Source organism: Chlamydotis macqueenii, chromosome 4 (genome assembly GCF_036417535.1).
Source record: "Chlamydotis macqueenii isolate bChlMac1 chromosome 4, bChlMac1.mat, whole genome shotgun sequence".
Lineage (NCBI taxonomy): Eukaryota > Metazoa > Chordata > Aves > Otidiformes > Otididae > Chlamydotis > Chlamydotis macqueenii.
In genome coordinates, this window is record NC_141559.1 from 24,058,044 (window position 1) to 24,082,372 (window position 24,329).

The 24,329-nt window shown below is 41.1% G+C and overlaps 1 protein-coding gene across 5 annotated transcripts; it reads left to right on the forward strand.

Moving 5' to 3' along the window:
• Positions 1–675: 675 nt before the first annotated feature.
• Positions 676–24,326, forward strand: INTS10 (integrator complex subunit 10). Of its 5 annotated transcripts, none has more exons than XM_086747876.1 (18): positions 676–825; positions 1,859–1,926; positions 2,188–2,291; positions 2,782–2,921; positions 3,759–3,840; positions 4,662–4,802; positions 5,200–5,371; positions 5,625–5,794; positions 9,291–9,424; positions 10,191–10,347; positions 10,983–11,065; positions 11,898–12,050; positions 13,181–13,289; positions 15,846–15,925; positions 16,408–16,570; positions 17,916–18,009; positions 21,950–22,027; positions 23,948–24,326. In XM_086747876.1, exons 1-18 carry the CDS (start codon positions 697–699, stop codon positions 24,102–24,104), a joined length of 2,214 nt encoding a protein of 737 aa, XP_086604002.1. In that variant the 5' UTR covers positions 676–696; the 3' UTR covers positions 24,105–24,326. The 5 variants fall into 5 exon arrangements, 4 of the variants coding, with proteins under 4 accessions (XP_086604002.1, XP_086604003.1, XP_086604004.1 ...); XM_086747877.1 differs by having other exon boundaries at positions 10,194–10,347; XR_015258579.1 differs by lacking the exon at positions 21,950–22,027 and having other exon boundaries at positions 16,408–16,610; positions 23,948–24,001.
• The last annotated feature ends 3 nt before the right edge of the window (positions 24,327–24,329 follow it).

A 24,329-nucleotide genomic window follows, 5' to 3' on the forward strand; every position in this document is an offset into this window, starting at 1 on the left:
TTATGCTCCTTCAAGTTGCAACCAATCAGTGTATGGTGAGAGCCCTGCAAAAGGGGACAATGAACAGGACCCTGTTGCAATCAACATCAGTGATCTTAACTCAGTTGCCTCTAAGCACCATTATACCTGTAACACTGCCCACATAGCCAAAAAGACAGGTTTCTTGAAGGTAGCTTGGCAAGTCTCCTACCAGCTATCATACTAGCTGACAAAGGCTGAATAGCAGGCCCCTTTTACCTTTGCTCCCAGAGCTCCCTGTGGTCAGTCACAAGCTTTGGGTGCCCGACCAATCGTTTTGGGCTACACGAAATCGCCATAGACCTCGCTTCCCATACAAGCCCTCCTAACTCCCAAACTTCCCGCCCCACAGGCCATCCTCAGCCCATCCTAAGGTCCTTGCACCCCTGGCCATCCTGGGCTCCTTCCTCCTGCTTAGCTCCAGCCCAGCGGCGACCACAGAAAAGACACATCTCGACACCGAGAGAGCGGCAGAAGGGAGAGAGACAGAGCAAGAACGGCCCGCAAGAGCCACCCAGCTAGCACCAAGGGCAAACACCTCTCCCCCGGCTTCCAAAATAGCGACAGGCGCCCGCCCCCCCCGCCGCGCGCCGCCAGGGCGGAGCGGAGGAGCAGGAGAGACCGCCCCGGAGCAACGGGGCGCATGCGCACCGCCCGGCGGCAGGGCCTGAGCGCAAGATGTCGGCGCAGGGGGATTGCGAATTCCTGGTGAAGCGGGCTCGGGAGCTGGTGCCGGGAGACCTGTGGGCAGCCAAGGCCTGGCTCATCACAGCGCGGAGCCTCTACCCCACCGACTTCAACATACAGGTACACGGCACTGCCCCACCGGCGCAATGTAAAGGCGCGGCGCGCAGCTCCCCCACAGCGCCTTGCGGCGGGCGCTGCCTTGACTGACTGGCATTTCGGCCAATGGGGGCGGAGGGGCGGGGCATATGAGTGCCGTGGTCACGGGGACCCGGGAGCGCCTCCGGGGGCGCCGTGTCTTGTGTTACGCGCTGTGGCGGCTGCGGCGGGGCCCAGCCGGGGGGTGCGGGGAAGGGCGGCGCCCGTGGCAGGGGCCTGGCCCAGCGCACCCAGCTAGAGGCCTGGCCCAGTATCCCCAGAGCCGTCCGACCCAGCGCTCCTGACAGGCGCCGGACCCAGCGCCGGTATTTTGCAGCCAAACGCTTCTGCAGTGTCTTTGTCGTGTGTCACTGCCCCCTGAATGCAGAGGGCGGCTGTTGGGAAACGCAGAGCCATGCGGCGGCAGTGCTGCAGGTGCTTGTCTCTCACTGTGGTGTACAGTGGTTTAAAATAAAGTGGCGAGCTTGTAACTGCTCATTGTGTTTCACTGCAATAAAAACCACTCTTATGAATGCTTTGTGAAAGAGGTGAAAGTGTTGGTTTAACAAGTGAATAGAAAGTCCCTTTCTGCTTCTTGTGTTTGCGCATGATGAAACATTTGGGCTTGCTGTTGCAAAAAAAAAAAAAAAAAAAACGCATTTCTAATAGAGGTTTAAAGTACCTCTCTTGCCAATGGCTTTTGTAATAGCTTGAGTTTTTGCATTGCATTTGATTGGAAACAAACCCTGGACAAAGAAATGTTTTTATTTGTGTAAAAATAAGGCCAGCATGTTAGTATTGAGTACTTATATTACCATACAGAAGTTTATGTTTAATTTAATGTGTGATTAGATAGTCTAAACTCAGCTCCTAATTTCTACAGCAAATGTCACAATCCTTTCATTTTCTGTCATTCAGACTCCTGAGGCAAATTGGGGATGGTTTTTTAAAGTGGAAGGACTGATCTGATTCATAAATGTATTCAAGAAAGCTAATGCTCTATTCTTCCATCTGGCAGTATGAGATGTACACTATCGAGAGGAATGCTGAAAGGACGGCGTCTGCAGGCAGGTTGCTCTATGACATGTAAGTAATCAGAGCTGGAACTCTACAGTTATGCCAGGTGCTTGTCTCTATAAATGTCAGAGTTTCCAAAAATATAATGTGACTGTTTTTGGAAATCCTTGTGAATAAGTTAAGCAGAAAAGGTCTTATTAATTAAAAATAAACAGTAAAAGGAAGGTTTTATTTTTCCATTTGCCCATGCACATTCTTTCACAGGAAGGTTTTGTCTTGGAAACATGTTTTGAGATCACTGTGCATTCCTTGCCTCAAATTTTATTACAGGTTTGTGAATTTTCCAGACCAGCCTGCTGTATGGAGGGAGATTAGCGTTATTACGTCAGCATTAAGGAATGACTCACAGGACAAGCAGACACAATTTTTAAGAGGTAAGGATTCTATTCAGTGAATAGGGAGAGTCCTGAAGGAATCTGGTTACATATATAGCGTGGCAAGTAAATGTCAGTCTTTTTAACTTTGCTTGTGGGCTGCAGATTTTTTTTCTCAATTCAGCCTCAGAGACTTAATTCAGTGTGTTAGGCTTAGGAAACACAAAGCGACATGAGAAGCTGATTCCCATTGCTTTGTCTCTGATATGGGTAGACTAAATCTGCCAGAACAACAAGCACTTAGAAAAGAGATTGTGTAGGGAATAAATGGAATGGGACTTATGAATCATCATCCCGCTGATTGCAGAGAACAATGAATTATGATAAAAATGGGGTGAATTGGTACATATGAAGTGAGGGTTATGAAAATGAACAGTGACCAGAAGGACTTGGCGTTCAGTGCTGGCAACTCCAGGCAGTTTTAAAAGCAGGATCAATCACCTTTACAATTCAGACAGAGCAAGTTAAACATTTTTTTTTTTTTTTTAAGGATTATTTGAAACTCTTCCTGGTCGAGTCCAGTGTGAAATGTTGCTGAAGGCCACAGAGCAGTGTTTTAACACATTAGAAAGGGCAGAAATGCTACTACTACTTCTGCGACGTTTCCCAGAGACCGTAGTGCAACATGGGGTAAGAGAGGAGAAGCTCGTAGTGACTATTCAGAGTATTGGCATTCTGTTTCTTAAGATTTTGCTGAAATGTACCTTCCTTTGCGTAGTGAGAGGACGAGTCTTCTCATTCATGTTAAATTGTGGCTAATATTTCAGATTGCTCTGTCTTGAGGTTACCACTAGGAAAGAATTGGACAGAAAGCAAATAAAACATTTTTTTTTTGTTTTGTAAATGCAAAGAATTGTCTATGCTTTTTGAAAAAGCAGAATAGCACAAAAAAGAGTGTAGGGGGTTATTATAGTCTAAGAAGGAGTATTGCTTCAGCTTCTTGTCAGTAAACTCATTGAGGGCAAAGTGCTTTGAGGTTATGACTACACTATAACAAGCAGAGTGTTTGCTTTGACTTGCAAACTACATCTGGAGCTCTTTAAATGATGACCTACTTTATTTAAGGGTAGTTTAAAAACAGTTTAAAGACTATAAAACCTGTTAGTTCTGAGACTGACTTACGCTAACACATTCTAGCTTGTACTACCATCGGTCAGTGCACAATCAGTTACTGCAGCTCAGGTGACAAGCTGCAACTTTAAGGCCTGGTACCTCTGTTGCTTTCACTTGTCTGTGCACAGTCACATGCACAGTTTTTCTCTTGGTTTTGTTTTGCTATCTTCTAGCATTGCTTTTTACCTTTTATTAGGAGGGGATAGTTTAACTATATGTTTAGAAACTAGCACATGCAATTGCCATACAGTGAATTGCTACTCATGCATCCACTGAATATTCAACTCCATTGAATTGCAGTTCAGAAAGTTTTTTAAATCACTGGTCCACTGATTTTTACCTGTGTTTACACAGGTAGGCCTTGGAGAAACATTATTAGATGCTGAAAGTATTGAAGACCAAGAATCCCCAGTGAATTGTTTTAGAAAATTATTTGGTAAGAAAATATTAATATTCTTGTTTTATTATACAACTTTTTAGTATGGCACGATTCTGAGTTCCATGGGGTGCAGTCCCTCCAAAATGGCTGTCCCAGCGGGCCCTCCATGGGCCACAGCCTCCTTCAGGCATCCGCATGCCCCAGCGTGGGGTCCTCCATGGGCTGCAGGTGGATCTCTGCTCCTCCCTGGACCTCCATGGGCTGCAGGGGGACAGCCTGCCTCACCATGGTCTTCACCACAGGCTGCAGGGGAATCTTGGCCAGGAGCAACATTACTCCTCGCCCTCCTTCTTCACTGACCTTGGCATCTGCAGCCGTTCCTCTCAAGAAATTCTTCACAACAGGCAGGCAGATGCCTCTCAGGTTCTCTTCACATCTCATCTCCTCTCCACTTCTTGCAGCTGGGCTGGTCCAAGTTGGGCCTGGACAGCCACACAGTGGGAGGCCAGAGGGTGAGGGCCACAAGGCTCGTGCCTCCTCCTCTCTACCCCTGCTCCAGTGTCTTCACATCATCTTCTTTTTTTTTCTGTTTTTCCCCTTCTTAAATACGTTATCAGAGAGGCGTTATCAGGAAACATTCTGCTACCAGTTGGCTCAGCCCTGGCCAGCAGTGGGTCCGCCCTAGGGCCGGTGAAGTCCACTGGACAAAGGGGGAAACTACTTCTAGAAGCTTTTTACAGAAGCTGCCACCATAGCCCCCCTTCACTAAATAAAACCAGAACAGACGCTTACACTGCTGATTGAGAACCTTACTTAGGTCAAACAGAACAAAAACCTCCACAAACCTAAAGGATTTTTTGCTTTCTTTTCTATTGTAGTTTGTGACGTTCTTCCTCTAATAATTAACAACCCTGATGTTCGACTTCCTGCCAGCTTGTTATATAAATATTTGAATAAAGCAGCAGAATTTTATATTAACTATGTAACTAGATCTACACAGACAGAAAGCCAATATCAAGGTAAGAATATTTTTTGCAAAATTAACATTTCTTCGAATGTATCTTAGCGTTACTGAATTGACGTCCATAAATGAAGAATGCATTACTTTCGTGTAATGTATCCTGTAGACAAGGATTAATAGTAGTTATTTGATGTTTCTTAGTTCTTTGATACCAAAATACCTCATGATGCTTCAGCATATGTACTAAGAGGTAGGACAAAATGTCCAAGATCTCTTTATCCAGCCTATGAGCTCTCTTGTATGAGGAGGCAGAAGTACCTGCTGCTCCCTGTTAGCCTTCTCACTTAAGAATGTTTACCCTGAAAGCTCTGATGTACATTTTACATGTATCTTTCCTGAAAATAATCAGTTGGTTTGATTTCTTTACGAAGAGAAAAATGTGCTGATTTTCCTAGGTTCACAAGATTCCTCTGATATTATGTCTCCAAGCAAGCGTAGCTCTCAGAAATATGTAATAGATGGTCTCACAGAGAAATCATCCCAGATTACAGATCCTTGGGAGAGGCTATTTAAAATATTGTCGGTGGTGGGAATGAGGTGTGAATGGCAAATGGATAAGGGAAGAAGGTGAGAAATGTGTACTTCTCTGGGTATTTCTTCTCAAGGAGAATTTAGCTTTTTAATTCTTAAGGAGATGGGTTGAAGAAGGATTTTAACATGAGGAGATTTTGCATTAATTCAGTGAAGCTTTTCTTTCAATGTACAATGTAAAGCAATTTCCTCAGCCAAAACACTAAGTTTTTCATGTGTACTATGCATTCTTTCCTTTAGTTTTGGAGTTTGTGTAACATCCTGAATTCTTTTTGTCTCTCTTCCTCAGAAATTTTGGTGATATTTTGCATCGAATGAAAGACCTCTGCAGATACATCAGTAACTTTGATAGTGATGCACACACTAAATACAAGAATCAAGTAGTGTATTCCACGATGTTGGTCTTCTTCAAAAATGCATTCCAGTATGTCAGCAACATCCAGCCATCGCTCTTTCAAGGTTAGTTTCAACTTTTGTAAAGAGTTCTTTGTGATTTCATTGCTAATGTCTGAAAGATCTTTTCTCATTAGTCTTTGGAAGCTATCATCTTACAAAGTGATAGGACTCTTTTAAAATTCTCCCAAGCCATTAGTCTTAGCAGCAGAAGTAGTTCATGACAACTGTTATAGTGGATCAGACCAAAGATCAGTCTGACTTGGTATCAGGGCTTCAGCCATAATGCAGCAGACTGCAGCAGCCTTGGCTAGCATCAGTTAGTTGTCTAGCAAAGAGGAAAGTAGCAGGCCAGATGTTATGAGAAACATCCCTATGGCTGATGCCTGCTCTTCCATCAGTATCATGTTTGTTTCATTTTCTCCTCTTGATTCTTGTTTCTTTGAAGCTGACATTTTCCTGGCTTCCTTCAGTCAAAAGATTGTACAAAAAGCTTCCACAAAATAAATGAAGATATTTTTGCATTAGGAACACCCAACAATAAAATATAAATTGAATAGGAAAAGATTTCCTGAAATTCACAAGCTTCCAGCTTGGCTTTCATTGTATAGTTTAAGCATAATCTTTAAGGTGTGCTTTTCACATTAATCCTAATTTGTAATTAATTTGTACGCTGAACATTTAAAATATGAATGTTACCTGTGCTTTTTCATATCCTCTCAAATCTGCACTTGGAGCATATCCAATTGCTTGGAACACCTTGGATTACTTCTTCAGGGAGTGACTGGACTTTTCAGGGATGGCCCAGAAGCTGAGGGAAGTTCTTTAAGCTCCAGTTTGTTTCGAACTTAGTGAAATCAACAGCATCATAAAGAGGAATGTTCAACTCCTAATACTCCTGCTTCTTCACTCACTGCTGGGGAATTCCTTGCAACAATAACAATTGTCATCATAGGTAGTTAGTACTTAATAACGCTGCGGTTACTGATTCGTGATAAATTACAATTTTAATTGTGTGTTATGTTCATAAGTTTCATCACAATATCCAGTGTAGAGCAAGTGATCATCTGAGTAATTAAACACTGAGTAGATAGCTAAGCTCAGAAGACAAATGACATGGCAACTTGTATGCAAAGAACAGGTAGTCACTTTAACAAATACTGGAACTAATTGAGTTTTTTTTTCTATCCAGAGGAAAGAAGAGTTCTGGTGAGACAGTGAAATGCTTTAGCTGTGCATATAGTTTTAGCTGCTTGATTCTGAGTTGGGGAAGAAAGGAATTAAAGCACTGGTGAAAATGTTTCTTTCTAAGTTGTACAGTTGAGTATGTTAAAGCTCATGTTTTCAAACTGAACCACCAAAAAACCAGTATATACTGAGATGGCAGAGTGCAGTCCCTTTGGTCCGGCATTTTCAGTGTACCTCTGTCATTTCCTGACATGAGGAAAATATTTCCAAGATATCTTTTACTCAGTTCTGCTTTAGCATTAAAGTCCAGTGGTATCCAGTGCCTTTCATATCCTTTCTATCATTACGTTGGGGTTTTTCTCCTCTTTGGAGGGCTCACCATAGAAATGTAGAATCCTACGTATTTTGGAAGCATAACCTTGGGGAAAAAAGCTGTTCCCTTCTTAATCCAGTAGCTCTGACCTTTGATCTCTAACTTTCATCTTATGTGCATGGACTTGCAAGAAATCTTTTGAGAGAAAACTTTTCAGTGCATTTCTCTTACATAATTCATATCTGCCTTGCTGGAGACTTGAGAAATGAATGAGGCAGTTCACACCTCTCATAACTTTCAGGCTGCCTGCAGGCTTGGCAGGAGTTGCTCTTTGGGGTGATGCTTTTAGGAGTTTATTTATAACACTCTGTGCTAGAAATCAATTAAAAACTCTGTAAGCTTAGATTCTGGGGCTCAGTTAGACAGAAAAACACAACGTTGCTCTTTGTGTGGCTGTGTAGCTCTCAGTAATGTAAGAGAAGGTTTGCAGCCCAATTCAAGGGTGAGGTTAGGTTTTGTTTTGTTTTAGGACTGGGGGTTTTGGAATAAAGGCTACAATGTACTTGCCTGCTACTGAGAAGAGAACATTTATTTGGAAAGCAAAGCATTTAACTGGTATTCATTCAAATCAGTATGAGTAAAAGAAAAAGCCACTCCTTTCTTCTCAGATGTTAGAAGCAGGCAGCTCTTGAGATTCTAGTGATAAAACTCCTGCACTCCGGTACGTTCATATCTGTTTCTCATGAATACTATTTTCTACATTACGACTTGGCTCTATTTTCAGTTCACACAGGTTAGAGTCCAGCACAGTCGAACACATGATGGTACAGGAGAGGTGATTTCAATGTGTTGTAGCCCTTGTGTAGGGGACATTTCAATAGTGGTATTTAGTTTGAACCTAGACAAAGGAGATAACATTGCTTCTTAAGCATGCCAGGTTGAATGTTTCTTGTAATATTAACTGCTGTTGTAGTGAACTCCTTACACATCACTTTTGAGTAGAGGGGAAGAGCTTAATATGGGTTCTTTTATGTCAAGAGATGAAATTAATTGTCCTTATACTAAGATCTCAAATTAGTTCTTTGCAATTATGAATGAGGCCTTAGCCTCATATCTTTCTGCAGATAGAAAAAGAAGAAATGCACATACTGAAAATACTTGTCCACACGACTGTCTTGTCTGGTGGAGATTTCAAAATCTCCTTTGTATTTCTCTGACTGAGCTTTGTGCATCTATATACAACTTGATTGTGCAAAAGGATAAAATGTTTTTGGAAGGAAATATTTGTCAGTAGTGGCCATGTTCCAATGTTCTTTGAGATTGAGAAGTGTTGTTCCTATTTTACATCTAATGAAACTTAAGCACTGAGGTCCAAAATAACAGGTACCAGATCCCACCGGATGTTCAGTGACACCAGTGGAAGTAGAAATTATGTCTTCTGTGCTTCAAAATGAGGCTTCTCTAGAGGCTTTGGGGAGTGATGATGGGCTCTGGCAGTCAAAGGTTTAATTCTGTACACTGAAATTAGTGGGAGCAAAACTGACACTAAGTGTTTCTACTAGGGAAATCTTGTGATAAAATATACTCACTCCTTTGGGGCATCGGTGCCTGTCAGCATATTGCTTTGATTTCTCATGAGAACGTTTTGAGAATATTGCTGTGCTTTGCCATGTTTGTGGCTGTTAGCTTGAGAGCCATTTGTTCTGTTCACTTGTTCAATAGTTGTACTTCTATAAAAGCAAATAATGCGTGATGAGAGAACACCTGCTGCCTGAGTATATCTTGCGACTGCTCTGTAAGAAAAGGATTCAAAGATATTCTGAAGCTCTGAAACTCTTGTGACGTGGTAAAGGCATTCTGACCTTTGCCGTAAGGCTGCTTTGAGAAAACCATAGCTTTACCAGCATACTTTAAGCTTATGCAACTTAAGTGAATTAATTTCAGATTGTTTTCTCTAGCATTATAATCATTACCTGAGAAGGAAACAACCAGCTTGGTGTAGGCATGCAACCTTTCAGATTAGTTTAGAGCAATCTTGAATTAATTTATCTTTAAATCCAGGTCCAAATGCTCCAAACCAAGCCCCACTGGTTCTTCTCGAGGATGTGACCAACATCTATGGTGATACAGATATTGACCGTAACAAACACATAAACAAAAAAAGGAAACTTGCTGAAGGAAGAGAAAAAACACTGGTAATTTTTCTAGACTTTTTCATTCATAACAAGAATGGCGTTGGAATTTAGACAACAGTGGATTTCACACAGATGTAATAGACATATTTAGAGCTACTCTGGAATAGCTGTTTATGACCACAATTTGCAAACAGGTTTTTTTTTGCTAAAACCAGCAAGAATAAAACAATTTTTGTAGCAATTGCTGTAGACACATATGTTTTGATGTAAATACTTTAACTCGAAGGAGTTCAGCAGAGACTGCAGAAGCTGTTAAAAATGGTAGCTATAGCAGTCAGATGTTCTACAGCTAAACCTCCAAATTAATTGACTTTTCATTATTGGAACTGTGATACATCTATTTCTTTAATAGTAGAAAACCACTATTTTATATAATTTCTCTGCTGTTATGCACTTATACAAGAATTATATTTCCTTTGCATTATACAACTGTAGGCTTCTACACTGAGTGATAAAGTGTAAAGTATGTATGTACTTTAACAGATAATCTGTCAGAAGCTCAGTGGTGGTACGCCACATTTAACAGAATGAATTCTCTTGGGATACTGTTTATCACGCTATACCACCGAGTTTCTTGGTAGCAAAACATTCTTCTAATATTAACACAAGCTAAGCAAAAAGTCACTTAAGGCACTTAAACTAGGACCTTCGCATCTCTAGTACAGAATTGTTTTCTTATGTTCAGTGGAACTTCTATGACTTTAGAGTCCTTTAAAATAAGTATAAATTAAGAAGTGAATCTTTTTGTTTTATACTAACTCTTAAGCAGAGCTCAGATGATGAGGATCCTTCTGGGAAGGCACGAAGTCGCCATATTACAGTAAACAAGGCAGATCTCACAAACTCTATTGAAGTATTAGAGAGCTTTAAACTGGCAAGAGAGAGCTGGGAGCTGCTGTATTCTCTGGAATCACTTGACAAAGGTAAGGCTAACTATAGGCAGAGTTGCATTTAGGCTTCAGTGCTGTGCATAGAAGTAATTTTACTGTTGTTAAAATAGAATTCCTGTCGTTGTGAATCCTTAAAATGGAATTTACTTTGAGTCCTGAGTATTTTTGATCTAAGTTCCAATAAGAAGCCTTATTAGTTCTTGCATTTCTGAATATTTGGTTCCTGGATTTAATTTCATTCTTCATGCATCTTTGCTTATTCACCTCCACTTCTCTTGGAAGCAGCTTTTACTGAAGGAGCAGTTGCTTAGTAGTAGTGCTGATAATACTGAGTGAGGATGTGCTGCTAATGGCTGCCTTAGTTCATATTTAAGATGATGTGTCTTTCTAATAATACCTAGTGTGATAATCTTGAAAACAGATTTCTCTTCTAAAAAGCAGGCAAATAGTACCACCTAGCTGCTTTTAGATTTATTGGACGTTGTGAAGAGAAGTATAATGAAAATATGATTGTATAGGAGGAGATATATTTGAAAGATTTCACACTCTTATTGTTTTGTCTTTTTCATTTTTAAATTCAGCTTTTTTTTTTCCTAGATACTTTATTTTTAACCCAAATCTGTGGAATACTTAATTTTTTCTTTTTCCTTCTATGACCACTTACATAGAGTTCACCAGAATTTGTTTGTCATGGAAGACAGACACCTGGCTTTGGTTAAGAATCTTTCTTACAGACATGATCATCTACCAGGTAAAAAAAAAAAACAAACTAGGAAAAATGACACCGTTATGTTGCTCTTTGTTCTAGTGAATAGCTATTTTGATTAGCCAGTTTGACTGCTTTAAGTGTCTGCTGATTTTGTCCTTTAAAGCATGACCCTTTTGGGATGGAATCATACCATTCTTACCACAGGCTACGTACCCTACTTAGGATATTCCTGTCCCAATAGCCCTTTGTTGATTCCAACTACCTTTGGCATATGGAAGAGACTTCTGTGCCTACATCTTGATCAGTAGATATATATAGCGTTATGGAAGTAAAGTGCATTTTATTTATCTGTCAGTGAATTCTATTGGAACAAAATCAGAGAGAAGAATTTTCAAACAGCAGAAAATTATAACATCTCAATTAAAATTTATCATTCTCCTCAGAAATTAGGCTGACTCATTCCAAATACAGTCTGTAGAACAAAGCTTATTCTTTTATATTTTTCCTTTGGAGGTCTTTTATTTTTGCCTATACTTGTACCTGAACAAGAGCTATTTCAAACTTTATTAGTCTAAGTAAAGTAATGATTAACTGTGAAGAGCATGATTATTTGTTTCAGTTATAAATGTGATTTTGTAAGCAGGCTTTTAAAAATAGAATTCTATTTGTCTTGTCACTGCCTTGCAAGTGATTGATCCACATTTCTGTACACAGCACATCACTGGAGAGTGTTCTGCTAGATTAAAATTTTGAAGCCCTGTTACTTGGACATGCTCTGTTTTGAAAGCTTTCTATAAAGGAATTTTTATTTCTTTGTTTCTACTCATTGTATACAGAAGACCCTAACACTACATATTTATATCTTTTTTTAAAGGGGCAATACAAAAAAGCAATTAGCAGCCTACATCACTTGGCAGCTCTTCAGGGCTCTCATTCTCCACAGCAAATTACAGGACAAGGATCACTAGAAAATCAGAGAGCACTAATCCAGTTAGCAACATGCCACTTTGCCCTTGGAGAATATCGGGTACGTACAGTGTTCCACACACTGGTCCTTTATCATCTGGCCCTGTAATTACTGTTTCCCTTCTTCCTTTGAATTTTTCCATCAGCCTGCTTTCAACAGGGTATCTAACATAAGCCAGAGTCTACTGAAAAATCCATGCTTCACAAGGAGAAGAATTGCACTTCCAGGCACGTTAACTGACTGTCTATTAGGATCTCTCTTAAAGAGTCTGTTTGATAGTTATTATTTGGGGGGGGGGGGGGGTATTTGTGATTTTCCATAGCTATAAGTGTTTGAGTTGTCTGTAAATGTAATCTTACATTTTAATTCCTTAACTTTATTGAAACAGTTTTAAATATTAAGGGAAAATTCTTAGGTTTAGGCTTAATGTGGCAGGAGAAAGAAGAGGTTTCTAGAAAAGAAACTTCTGTGATCGTCTTAGAAAATAATGTTATCAACTGACAGTATAAGAGACTCCAGAACAGTATTGTCTGGCTTGGCCTCTGAACTTGCTTTACCTTTGCAGTACATATTTTGTGGTTTTAATATTACAGGAGTGCATGGTGGTCTGAGGTCAGTCACTGTCAGCACAAATACTAAAAGGACTTTTAGGACCTAACGTCATCCTCATACTACTGGACAAGTCCTTTTGTCCCTTCCATTTTATTACTTTTTCATTGGAAATGTGATAATATATCCCCCACAGACCTCTTATTGTCTCTAGGAAATAGCATTAAAAATTCATTGCATTTCTGTCATGCTGTCAGATTGCCATTTTCCTATTTTTACCATGGACAGAACATGCTTTTAAAAACTATTCTAAGAATTCTTTTGAAAACTTAATCCTTCAAAATCAAATAGGTTTTGATTGCAATTGTATTGATCTTACACTCTTGAAATGAAGAATGCCAATACATATTTTTTTCACAATTACAATGACTTATGTAGGCTCTCAGAGACTGTTTAATGACAGTTATGTCTTTTTGCTTAGCCAAATTAAGTAAGTTATGCCCTTAAGTTCTAGCAGAGAATTTTGTGATTGTTTTCTTCTTTTGTGATGTCTGAAATTTTTAATCATTACTAACATATCTGAATTTTAAGGACTTTAATTTAGACTTAGCATTATCATGTCTCTCTTCTTCTTTTTATAGCAAACATGTGAAAAAGTGCTTGATCTTATGTGCTATATTTTACTTCCAATACAAGAAGGAGGTAAAATACAAGAGGAGCAACCTAAAGTAAAGTCTAAATTCAGGAAAGGTATGGCATTGCTACTACCCTAAACTCAGTGTCAGCTCAATTTTAGTTCATGCATTTTGGTTAAGTATATAATTCTTCTCTTTTTGTATTATGAAAATGGAGGAAGTTCTTTATCCTCTCTTGGTTTTGTGAGAGATTTTCCTGCTGGTAGCTAGTAAAGTGTATTGGTGACAAAGTCCTACCACAGGAAAATGGCAAGCTCTCTGCCCTAGATTTCAGGAAGGCGGACTTCGGCCTCTTCAGGGACCTGATGGGCAAAGTGCCATGGGAGGCGGCCCTGGAGGGAAGAGGGGCCCAGGAAAGTTGGTCCATGTTCAAGAAGCACCTCCTCCAAGCTCAGCAGAGGTGCATCCCGATGAAAAACAAGTCGGGCAAAAAGGCCAGGAGGCTGGCGTGGATGAGCAAGGAGCTCCTGGACCAACTGAAAGTGAAAAAGGAAGCCTATAGAGGGTGGAAGTGGGGACAGGTAGCCTGGGAGGACTATAAAGAGGCTGCGCGAGTGGCCAGGGATAAGGTAAGGAAGACCAAAGCTCTGGCAGAACTGAATCTGGCCAGGGATATAAAATGTGACAGGAAGAGCTTTTATAGGTACGTAGGGGACAAAAGAAAGTCCAGGGTAAATGTAGGCCCCCTCCAGAAGGGAACTGGTGTCCTGGTTACCCAGGACATGGAGAAGGCTGAGGTTCTCAATGACTTTTTTGCCTCAGTCTTCACCGACAAGAGTTCCTGTCCCACCGCCCAAGCTGTAGAAGGTGCAAGCAGGGACTGCGAGAATGAAGAACTGCCCATTGTACTCGAAGAGCAGGTTCGGGATCATCTAAGGAACCTGAAGGTGCACAAGTCCATGGGACCTGATGAGATCCATCCGCGGGTCCTGAGGGAACTGGCGGATGAAGTTGCCAAGCCACTGGCTATCGTATTTGAGAAGTTGTGGCGGTCTGGTGAGGTCCCCAATGACTGGAAGAGAGGGAACATAACCCCAATTTTTAAAAAGGGGAATAAGGAAGACCCAGGTAACTACAGGCCGGTCAGCCTCACCTCTGTGCCTGGCAAGGTCATGGAGCAGATTCTCCTGGAAACCATGCTAAGGCACGTGGAGAGCAAGGAGGTGGTTGGTGACAGCCAACATGGCTTCACCAAGGGCAGATCGTGCCTGACCAATCTGGTGGCCTTCAATGACGGGGTGACGGCATCGGTGGACAAGGGACGAGCAACAGACATCATCTACCTGGACTTGTGCAAAGCTTTTGACACTGTCCCGCACAACATCCTTCTCTCTAAACTAGAGAGACATGGGTTTGATGGACGGACCACTCGGTGGATAAGGAGTTGGCTGGATGGCCGCACTCAGAGAGTGGTGGTCAACGGCTCAATGTCCATGTGGAGACCGGTCACGAGTGGCGTCCCTCACGGGTCCGTGCTGGGCCCGGCCCTGTTCAGCATCTTTGTCGGCAACATGGACAGTGGGATAGAGTGCACCCTCAGCAAGTTCGCCGACGACACCAAGTTGTGTGGTGCCGTCGACATGCTGGAAGGAAGGGATGCCATCCAGAGGGACCTTGACAGGCTGGAGAGGTGGGCCCATGCAAACCTCATGAAGTTCAACCAGGCCAAGTGCAAGGTCCTGCACCTGGGTCATGGCAATCCCAGGCACAAATACAGGCTGGGCGCGGAATGGATTGAGAGCAGCCCTGAGGAGAAGGCCTTGGGAGTGCTGGTGGATGAGAAGGTCAACATGAGCAGGCAATGCGCCCTTGCGGCCCAGAAGGCCAACCGCATCCTGGGCTGCATCAAGAGGAGCGTGGCCAGCAGGTCAAGGGAGGTGATTCTCCCCCTCTACTCTGCCCTGGTGAGACCCCACCTGGAGTACTGCGTCCAGCTCTGGAGCCCCCAACACAAGAAGGACATGGACCAGTTGGAGAAGGTCCAGAGGAGGGCCACGAAGATGATAAGAGGGCTGGAGCACCTCTCTTATGAGGACAGGCTGAGAGAGTTGGGGCTGTTGAGCCTGGAGAAGAGGAGGCTCCGGGGAGACCTGATAGCGGTCTTCCAGTACCTAAAAGGGGGCCTACAAGAAAGATGGGGAGAGGCTGTTTAGTAGGGCCTGTTGCGATAGGACGAGAGGTAATGGTTTTAAAATAGAGGGGGGTAGATTTAGATTAGAAATTAGGAAAAAATTTTTTACGATGCGAGTTATAGAACACTGGAACAGGTTGCCCAGAAAGGTGGTGGAGGGCCCATCTCTGGAAACGTTCAAGGCCAGGCTGGATGAGGCTCTGAGCAACCTGATCTAGTCAGGGATGTCCCTGCTCCTTGCAGGGGGGTTGGACTAGATGACCTTTGAAGGTCCCTTCCAACCCTAACCATTCTATGATTCTATGAAAAGAGAAATGAAGAAAAAATTTTAACATGTATAACTTCACGTTTTGAATAATTCATAATTTGTCTTCAAGTCTCCTCTGTACTTGAGATTTGTTTGCTCCCTTCTAATTTCTTTCAAACTTAGATAATCATGAGACCCCCTGAAGAAGTGTATGATAAACTGTTCTGTTGCAGGATCTGATTTGAAGCTTTGGCCCTGTACCAGCAGAGCTATCATGCCTTACTGCCTTCATCTGTTGTTAGCTTGTTTCAAGGTAAGCTACAGTCAAGGCTTCAAATTCTCTTGTATCTCTAAAGCTTAGTTTATGTATCTGGGATCCTGAAACTACATGACCTTATCCCAGTGGTGTCACTAGGTGGAAAGGGCTGTGCCTCAACTCCTTCTCACCTAAATAGGTTTCTGGAGGGTGGTTTTTTTGAGGAGGAGGGAGTGTTGACAGAGGAGGGTTTGTTCTTTCTTTTTTTCTCTTCTGTTTGTTTTTGTTTTGGGCAGAGGAGATAGAATTAATCTCTAAATATTTTTGTCTGTATTCAGACTTCCCTTATAGGTCAGTGGAGAAAATTCGGTATTTTGGCTGGAAATGTCAGCCTATTTTAAATGTATATATTAAGGCAGAATGAAATATGCTTCTGAAGAACTTCAGTATTTGCAGAGATGTAGCTGAGATGAATTCCATATATTTATAAAAGCAACATGTGTTTCCTGATTATGTCAATCTCAATTTCTTCCTTAAAGCTCAGAGCTTTCACAGACAGCAGAGATGATATGGCGCTGGGACATGTAGTTGTTCTGCTTCAGCATGAGTGGCCTAGGGGTGAGAACTTGTTCCTGAAAGCCATCAACAAAATCTGCCAACAAGGAAACTTCCAGTATGAGAATTTTTTCAACTATGTCACAAGTATCCTTTCTCTAACTAAAAGTGTCTTTCACATTGGAAGGTATGTGCTGGGGTGTTGAAAAAGCTGTTAGATAGTTTCAGCAGCAGCTCTTCTCTGTGAATCACATACTGTATTTCTTTCCACACCATGCAAGCCTCTTGTAATAGGTGGCAGTGCACAATGGACTATAAAAATGGCTCCTGTCACCTGTTCTGGCACTTGAGAGTACTCTTAAGTACATTGCAATTGCACTTCCGTTTAGAAAAACAGCAGCAGCTTAGGCTGTTCGTGCCAGTGATGGCAGTCTTTTCAGTAAGATATATAAGACATTATACTACAAGGTTGTTAACAAAAATGATAAAGCGGTACCTGTGCTTCAAAGAGTTGAATGATTTTGGCGATTGTTTATGAACTGCTTTGTGTGGGTAAGATTTTTGGGTTGAGTAAGATAATTAGCTATGTCAAGGTTCATGCAAAGCGTGATCTGATTTCTGTATTCAGCTATCTGGCATATGCTTTGATCAGCATACACACACATGGACAGTTTAGTGTTTAACCTAAATAGACATCCAGCCGTGGTCCCCAGGAAGGAAAGTGTCTAACTTCTAGCTGAGACAACTTAAAAAAAGCTCTCGTGTTAAAGAAGGGGAAAAAAAAAAGCTATGTCCACAGACTCTTATTATGTTGTTCTTTGATGAATGCTTGCTGCACATAATTTCTTACTTTTACACTTCCTCTAACTTTGTAAACAACACTAGTAATTTTCTACCAAATATGCATCACGATGCAATCACAAATTTTATTCATATGTTTGTTTAAATTTTTTACACATATCACCAGCACTGAAGTTACATTAATAAAATCAATCACACACCATACATCTTATTTACGTATTAACACACACCATAAACTATCAAGGAAACTCCCCTAAAAAAAAAAAAAATCTAAATAAGGGACCAAAATAGAAAACTAAAAAGGGTGGTATATGCCACCGTGGTGGCATTTCCTTCAGTCACAGCCTCAGTATATGCACTGCTTTGATAACCTGCAGTGCAGGAAAAGGAAGTAAAAACAACCAGGGAATTTGGAGAGATGAGCATTCTTTACCTCTGTCTGACTGTACACATGAAGAAATTAAGAAAGAAAAGAAATTGCCTGTGTATTTTGCACTTTAAAAAGCCATTTCTCATTAATTTGGAGGATTACAAATACACGCTGTGATCTTCTTTCTTACTTTTAAGAATGAGATGCTTCAATAGCTGTTCATTTTGACTGTCCTTTCAGCAATGTGGCTTCAGATATGAGGGATAAGAAGGAATGTTCTCTATCATTTTTCCCTACTCGGATCTTTAACGTTTTCTTCAGATATTGATATGTTGGAAGAATTTGCTTATTTAAGAACACAAGAAGGAGGGAAAATTCATCTGGAATTGCTGCCAAATCAAGCAATGTTGATCAAGTAAGGATAAAAAAGCATTTGCTGTTTTCTTTGGGAAAAGAAAAAGTATGTTCTGGTTGTCCTTGCTTTCATGTAATCTTCTGGATAGTAAGTTTGTAATGTCTTTGAGTTCCAATTTAAGGAGTTGGCTAAGGAGTTCAAACAAGGGCATGAGTTTATTTTTCTGGCTCTCCTGCTGATCTGTAAATTCTTTTTGGGGGTTCTTCAACTTTAAACTACTTTTACAGAACTTTAGGTGTTTAGAATGATTCCTATTGAAGTGATTACAGTATTGCTCTTTCAACCAGACACTTGCACTTTGTAGGAATTCTTTAAATAATTAGGCATGAGTGCAAGATGTTGCTAATTTTGCTGAACAGTAATGCTGAACAAAAAGCACTATTTGTTGTAAACAAAGTTATGAAAGACCACTGAATCATGAAAAACTTAGGTATAAAACATAAATTAAATTACACACCAGGTAAACTCTAATAACCTTTCTGTTGGAACTAGCAGGTCATCTCTTGCTATGTACCGAACAAGCTTATTCTGCTTAGCTTATTACAAGATGCTGAAGGAAATTAATAATTTGGATTAAATTCCTAGGTGTTCCTAGTTTTGAGACAAGACTGAACAAGTATCTGCTGCAGGGTTTTAGTGGCAGAATGTTTTGGAATATCCTGGTTATTAGGCCTTGTGGTATTTTGCCTTATAAAAGGGGACTGCAGAAGTTTGTTGGAATTCTAGTTCGGGTCAGTGTATTCTGGCTGTTCATTAACTACAAATGGGCTAAAGTTTTCAAAAAACGGGAGCCTAACATTAGACAACTGGAATAAAATTTGGACTAGTATATAGATTTTCCAGAGTTCTAGATAACCAACACAAAAATTAGCTACTAGGTGTAAATTAAAGTGAAGAAAAAGAAGAAATACTAATGCTTAATTATGTGACAGAATTTTCTCCTTTAAGCTCTGGAATTTCAAACTCTTACCTCAGTATATCTCACTGGTTCTAACCAGCTATATGAAAGCAAGAATCAGGGTATGCTGCACTGTGTTTGATTTCAGGTAATAAGCTTTGTCAGCAAGAGGGCTTAGCACTGAAGACTATGCCTGGTAACTTCTTAGCTGCTATCTCAAGTTAGCTGTAATAGTTTGGCACTATTTCTCTGCATCATGGCTTTTATTTTGATCGGCACGGTAGCTGTTACTGTTCTGACCCAACCAGTCAGGAAGTAGGTAGCAAGCGGTGTTTCAAGCAAGACAGAAATCTCTCTTGGACCTCATTTGAACAGTGTTATGTTTCCTGAATGATGGAAATGCGTGTAGAAGAGAGGTCCATTTATTTGTGCTTACTGATCCAAAATAGACAAATATCCTATTCAGCTTGGTAAGTTGTGTACAGTGTCTTTTACATGGCTGACATGTGTAGGACAGGAACCACTTAACCAGAGAGCTGATGGGAGGGAGAGTTAAGTCCACTAATTGGAGATAACATATGCTCCTCTGGCACCCCAGATATTTTTTTAGCTGTACTGGCTGTGAGGCTCAGGAATGGTGTCACCCAGGTGTTGACCTCAGCAGCATTGGTTAGCTCACAACCTCCCCCAGCTGGGGTTTTAGATAAAGTGCACCAGCACAGCTCTGTTTCCTGGGACAATGGTTGGTAGGCTCAAAATCTGCAGACTGGCTTTCATCTTTCAAAACTGTCACCAGTTCTGTTTGTGTAAGCTGCTGCACCATCCTCCCAGTAATTACCAGAGGCAACTCAGATACTGTTTAGTTATTCACAGGAACTCTGTGAGTTTGCCACAGCAGCTCAAAGATGAAGCAGTTGCTCATTTGCCTGATCTTTCCTTGGCCTAAATGTACATAGCAATCCTGCATCTTAATTGATGGCAAATGTATTACAGAGATCATATGTTTTTTATAAGGACAGCTTTTTGTTTTGTGACTTATAGGACATTTTCTCCCCAGGTGAATTCCACATTCTTCTTCTAGTACTTTTCCTCAGTACCTTATCCTTTATATGAAATTACATTAATTTTTCTGAACCCAGGAAAGCGAACTGTAATGTGGTTTTCAAAAGCTGAAGTAAGATTGCGGTAGCCTGCAGATTTATAATCGGGTCCTGCAAAATACATACACAGCTTGTAAGCTTTCCCTTTGCTTGTATCCATTGTTTGGTTTTAACCATGATTTTGGTTTTAACTGGTGATACAGCCAGCTCATTCTGTTTGTGGTGTTAACAAGACTTCTACAGTGAGCTCTGAATTCAACCCCTAAGTGCTTTTGAACTCCATTCTAGACAAGCCAAGTTTCATAGTTTTACTGGTTATACATGTCAGTAGTGGCAGTGTTAGCTAGTGAGGTTAAAGAGGAAAAGCACAATGTGCAAGAAATGACTGATTAATATTGTGCTCTTTTTTTTTTGATAAATCTTACTCTAATTAGTCTAATCTTAGCCTACCGAACTGCATAAACTTGATGTGAAAGCTGTTGAGTGTTCTGCCTCCACTGACATTCCCATTACATCTTCCCTTGGGGACAGAGAAGGAAAAGCTCACTTGGTTTGAAGTGAAACAAAGTAGCTTCAAAGTGTAATTTTTATTCTCATAGTGCACTTGGGTATGTTTAGTTCTGACTGCAGATCTTGCAAATAATAATGAAGACACAGTTGCACTGAATCCCTTTTGCAAACATCTGCCACCCTGGGACCAATAACATCTTGCTGTTCCTTTGTATTTTCTGTTTCCTGTGTCCATTTTTGCAAGTACTGGACTCATTCATGCCAAGAACTCTTGAAAAATTATGTCATTTGATTGAGTAATTCTTGTGAATATTTTATTTCAGGTTATTGTACCTGTATTGTAGAATGTTTCTATACTACTGAAATGTCCCATCTTTATTTGACTTCTATAAGCATAGGTCTCCACTCATATTCATTAATAAATTATAGATACTAACCAAAACACCCACCTGTGAGATCTGAAGATAGGCACCTAACTTAATATTACAGGCATGTAAGTGTGAGTTGTGCTTCTCTGCTCCCTTCTTAGCAGCTATGGGGGTGAACAATGCACTCAGTACTCAGGTGAGAGACTTAGATTAAGAAACTAGACCTGTTCTCTATATATCAAATTTTATCATTTCTCCTTGGTGCAACATTTGATTTGCTCTAGGCTGGACGTATGAGATTATTATCTTGTATTATAGATAGCACACAGAGATAAGGACTTAACTTCACAGAGTTAAGTCAAACAAAAAGACAAACTGTCTTTTGGCTGACACCTTTTGGTGGCTAGTTCATGTGGCCCTAGTCATAAGTGGGAGGTTGCTTTGAGTGGGCATTTGTGCTCTGACATTGTGCCATCCTCTAACAGCCATTTTTGTATGCAGTTTGAATTTGAAAAGGTAAAAAAGGCCATCTGGGGGCTAATGAAAAGATACTTGGGCAACCTGTAACAAACACTGTCATGTACTCAACTTGGCTGATGCCTGCTGTGCATGCACTCGGCTTGGGCTCAGCAGCAAATCCCTTTGAGCTCTCCCAGTTCGCTGACAGGCTCTTGCCAGCTCTGCAGGAAAGCCGTGGCATCTGCAGTGCTCTTCTGATTAAATCTTTTCTGATTGACACGCTTCCTGGGAAGAGCTATGACAGTTCATCATAGTACACACTGAATTGTTTTTGCACCTACCACTGTCCTTTCTCCTGGTGTAACTGTCAAAAAATATGTGTACATATTTAGACCACAGTTGCAGAACAGCCTTGCAGTGAAGTGTGGGGATATTTGCATGTTTGATGCTGTTAGGGTCCTGCACCCCTTTGGCTGCACAGTGGTCATACTGCTATGTGGTCTCACCCTAGTTCTTTGTTGTTCCTTTTTCTGGAGAGTTGTTTTGCACCAGAGGGGGAGTAGGTGTGTGAGTGTTTGAATGCTGCTATTTGCTGTTTTTTAAAGGACTTCTAGCCCTCCCATGGGGTTACTGCAGCAGGAATTCATACCTGTGCTACAGCCCAGCATACAGACTGCTGACAGGTACCAAGTGGAAAAACCCCACTCATAGTGTGCTGTGTTTTGTCAATGATGTGTTTTACTGCCCATGGTTTTCAGCAATTTGTTACTCAGTATTTATCTTTTTTTTTCCTCCATTTGTGCCTACATTGCCTGGCAAACCATGTTGTTCTATTATAATATTTATTTTTCTTTTTCCCATAAGTTGCCAGTATCTGTGTCCTTTCAATTTAATAATCATTGTTGAATTTAAACAAAAATTTAGAAATCTCCAAAAATGATACCAATGCTCAGTCATGTATTTGCAAGGGTATAACCTTGTCTTTTCAAGATCCTAGTTACTGGACCTGTTTGTAGCTACTTTTCTTCATTTAAGTTCTGAATTCTGTTTTCCAGCTGTTAAATGACACACATTTCCAGAAGCACCACTGGTGTGCTCAGTAGCTGTAGGTTGCATATTCTCCTTTAGGTTGTAACTGACCAAAGCACGCAGCTGCCAGCAATGTTTAAGACAGTGAAGATGGAAAACAGGGATTATCTCATAACGTCTGAATATGCTGAGGTATTTTCAGAGCAGTTTTGCTTCACTTGGCCTAGCTCATCAATGAATTGCCCAGCAGCCTCCAGGCTAGTCTCCTCTTTGCTTTTTCCATGTGTTACAGGGGTTTCCACTGTTTAGCAGAAAAGTCTCTTCTCAAATGCTGGACTTGCTGATTTAAGTGAAGGTGGGGTGGTGGTGTTGGTGACGGTAATTCCCAGACTTTTTCCCTTTCTTGTTTCTAGCATCTCTAGATTGGCATAGATGCCCTCACTTTTTATTTCCTTTCTGCCTTTGAGTGTGTTTGCAGAGTTTGGTCCAGCTCTTCCCTTCTTACCCATTACTTAGGACTTGTCTCAACATTAGCCTTATGTTTTTCTGTCTAATTTAATTTATGCTGCTCCTTTAGTAGTCTTAGGGCTCTCATTTCAGGACATATCTTTTGCTTCCCTTCCCAAGTAGGGCTTGCAGGTAGATGTTACAATGTCTTGCTCTTACTTTCCCGGTTCTGGACCAGTACAAGTAAAGTGTAGTGCTTTGGTGCTGCAGAACATTGTTTTATGGACAAGATTTGGGTATCGAGTGCTATGGGCCAGTGTGAGGACAAAGAACTGTTCAGAAGAATGGCCTTTATCAGGGCAGTATCCCAAGAGTTTCCCCAGCCAGCATCACTGAGCTTGCCCAGTAGCTGGACCTTTGTTCTATTTGAAAACAAGTCCTGAACTTCTGTGCAGAAGAAATGTAATCCCTGCCTGGTGTCTAGTCAAGAACTGGCTTCTACTGATAGACACACACAGCCTGGCTTGAATTGGCCTTTGTGTTGGCCTGTGAAGTGTCCACTGTGCCTTTCATTAGTCAAAGGCTTATCAGTGCCTACAGGATTATACAGCTCCTTCCTGCACTTTCCTACTGGTACAAAATGCCCTCTGCTCTTTATGGTGGCAGCCATCTACGCCCTTGCTCCAGAGAAAGCGGGTTTATCTTTTCACTCTTCGTTCAACCCCAGCCATTTATAGAAGTGATTACAAGGAGGAAGTGACCTGGGCAGTAAAGGTAGAGAGAAAAAAATTCCTTTCCCCAAGTAAGGAGAACTCTCTATATGCTGGGTTAAGGGAACACATTTTCCTGTTAGCCAGAGCAGCAACATTTTTCCCCCCTCAACAGTCATAATCAAAGCAGTAAGAGCATAAACTTCTATGGAACTTCTAACTGTTGAAAGACTTGTAAGCTACTAAACACATGATTTTAAAAAATAGCATAGCACAGGCTATTTGGCTCTCCTTATAGAAACTAAAGTATGGACAGTAGATACATAGTAAGTGACATGCAGCACCTTTTAAATTACTGTAGTGCACCTAATAACCATTATTTGATTTTGTCTGTCTCTCTTTCCTTCATGGCTTAAGGCATCATACAGTTACCCGGGGTATAAGTAAAGGAGTGAAAGAAGATTTCCGCCTGGCCATGGAGCGCCAGGTCTCACGCTGTGGGGAAAATCTCATGGTGGTCTTGCATAGGTTCTGCATTAATGAGAAAATACTGCTGCTTCAGACGCTTGCTTGAATGGACTGGACTGGACCATGATGCAATGATGGAGAGAGGGGAAGGCTCTTAATTGTATGAGCAGCAGCATGGCACTGGAAAATCACTTGTCCAGAGAGTCAAAGGAATTCCTATGAGTTTCAGGTTCTGCAACACGCAAACACTACTCAGTGTTTGTTCACCACTTAGTTTTCTTATGTGGGTAGATCAAACTTTATGAATAAAACTTTCTTTAAGAAGTCATCT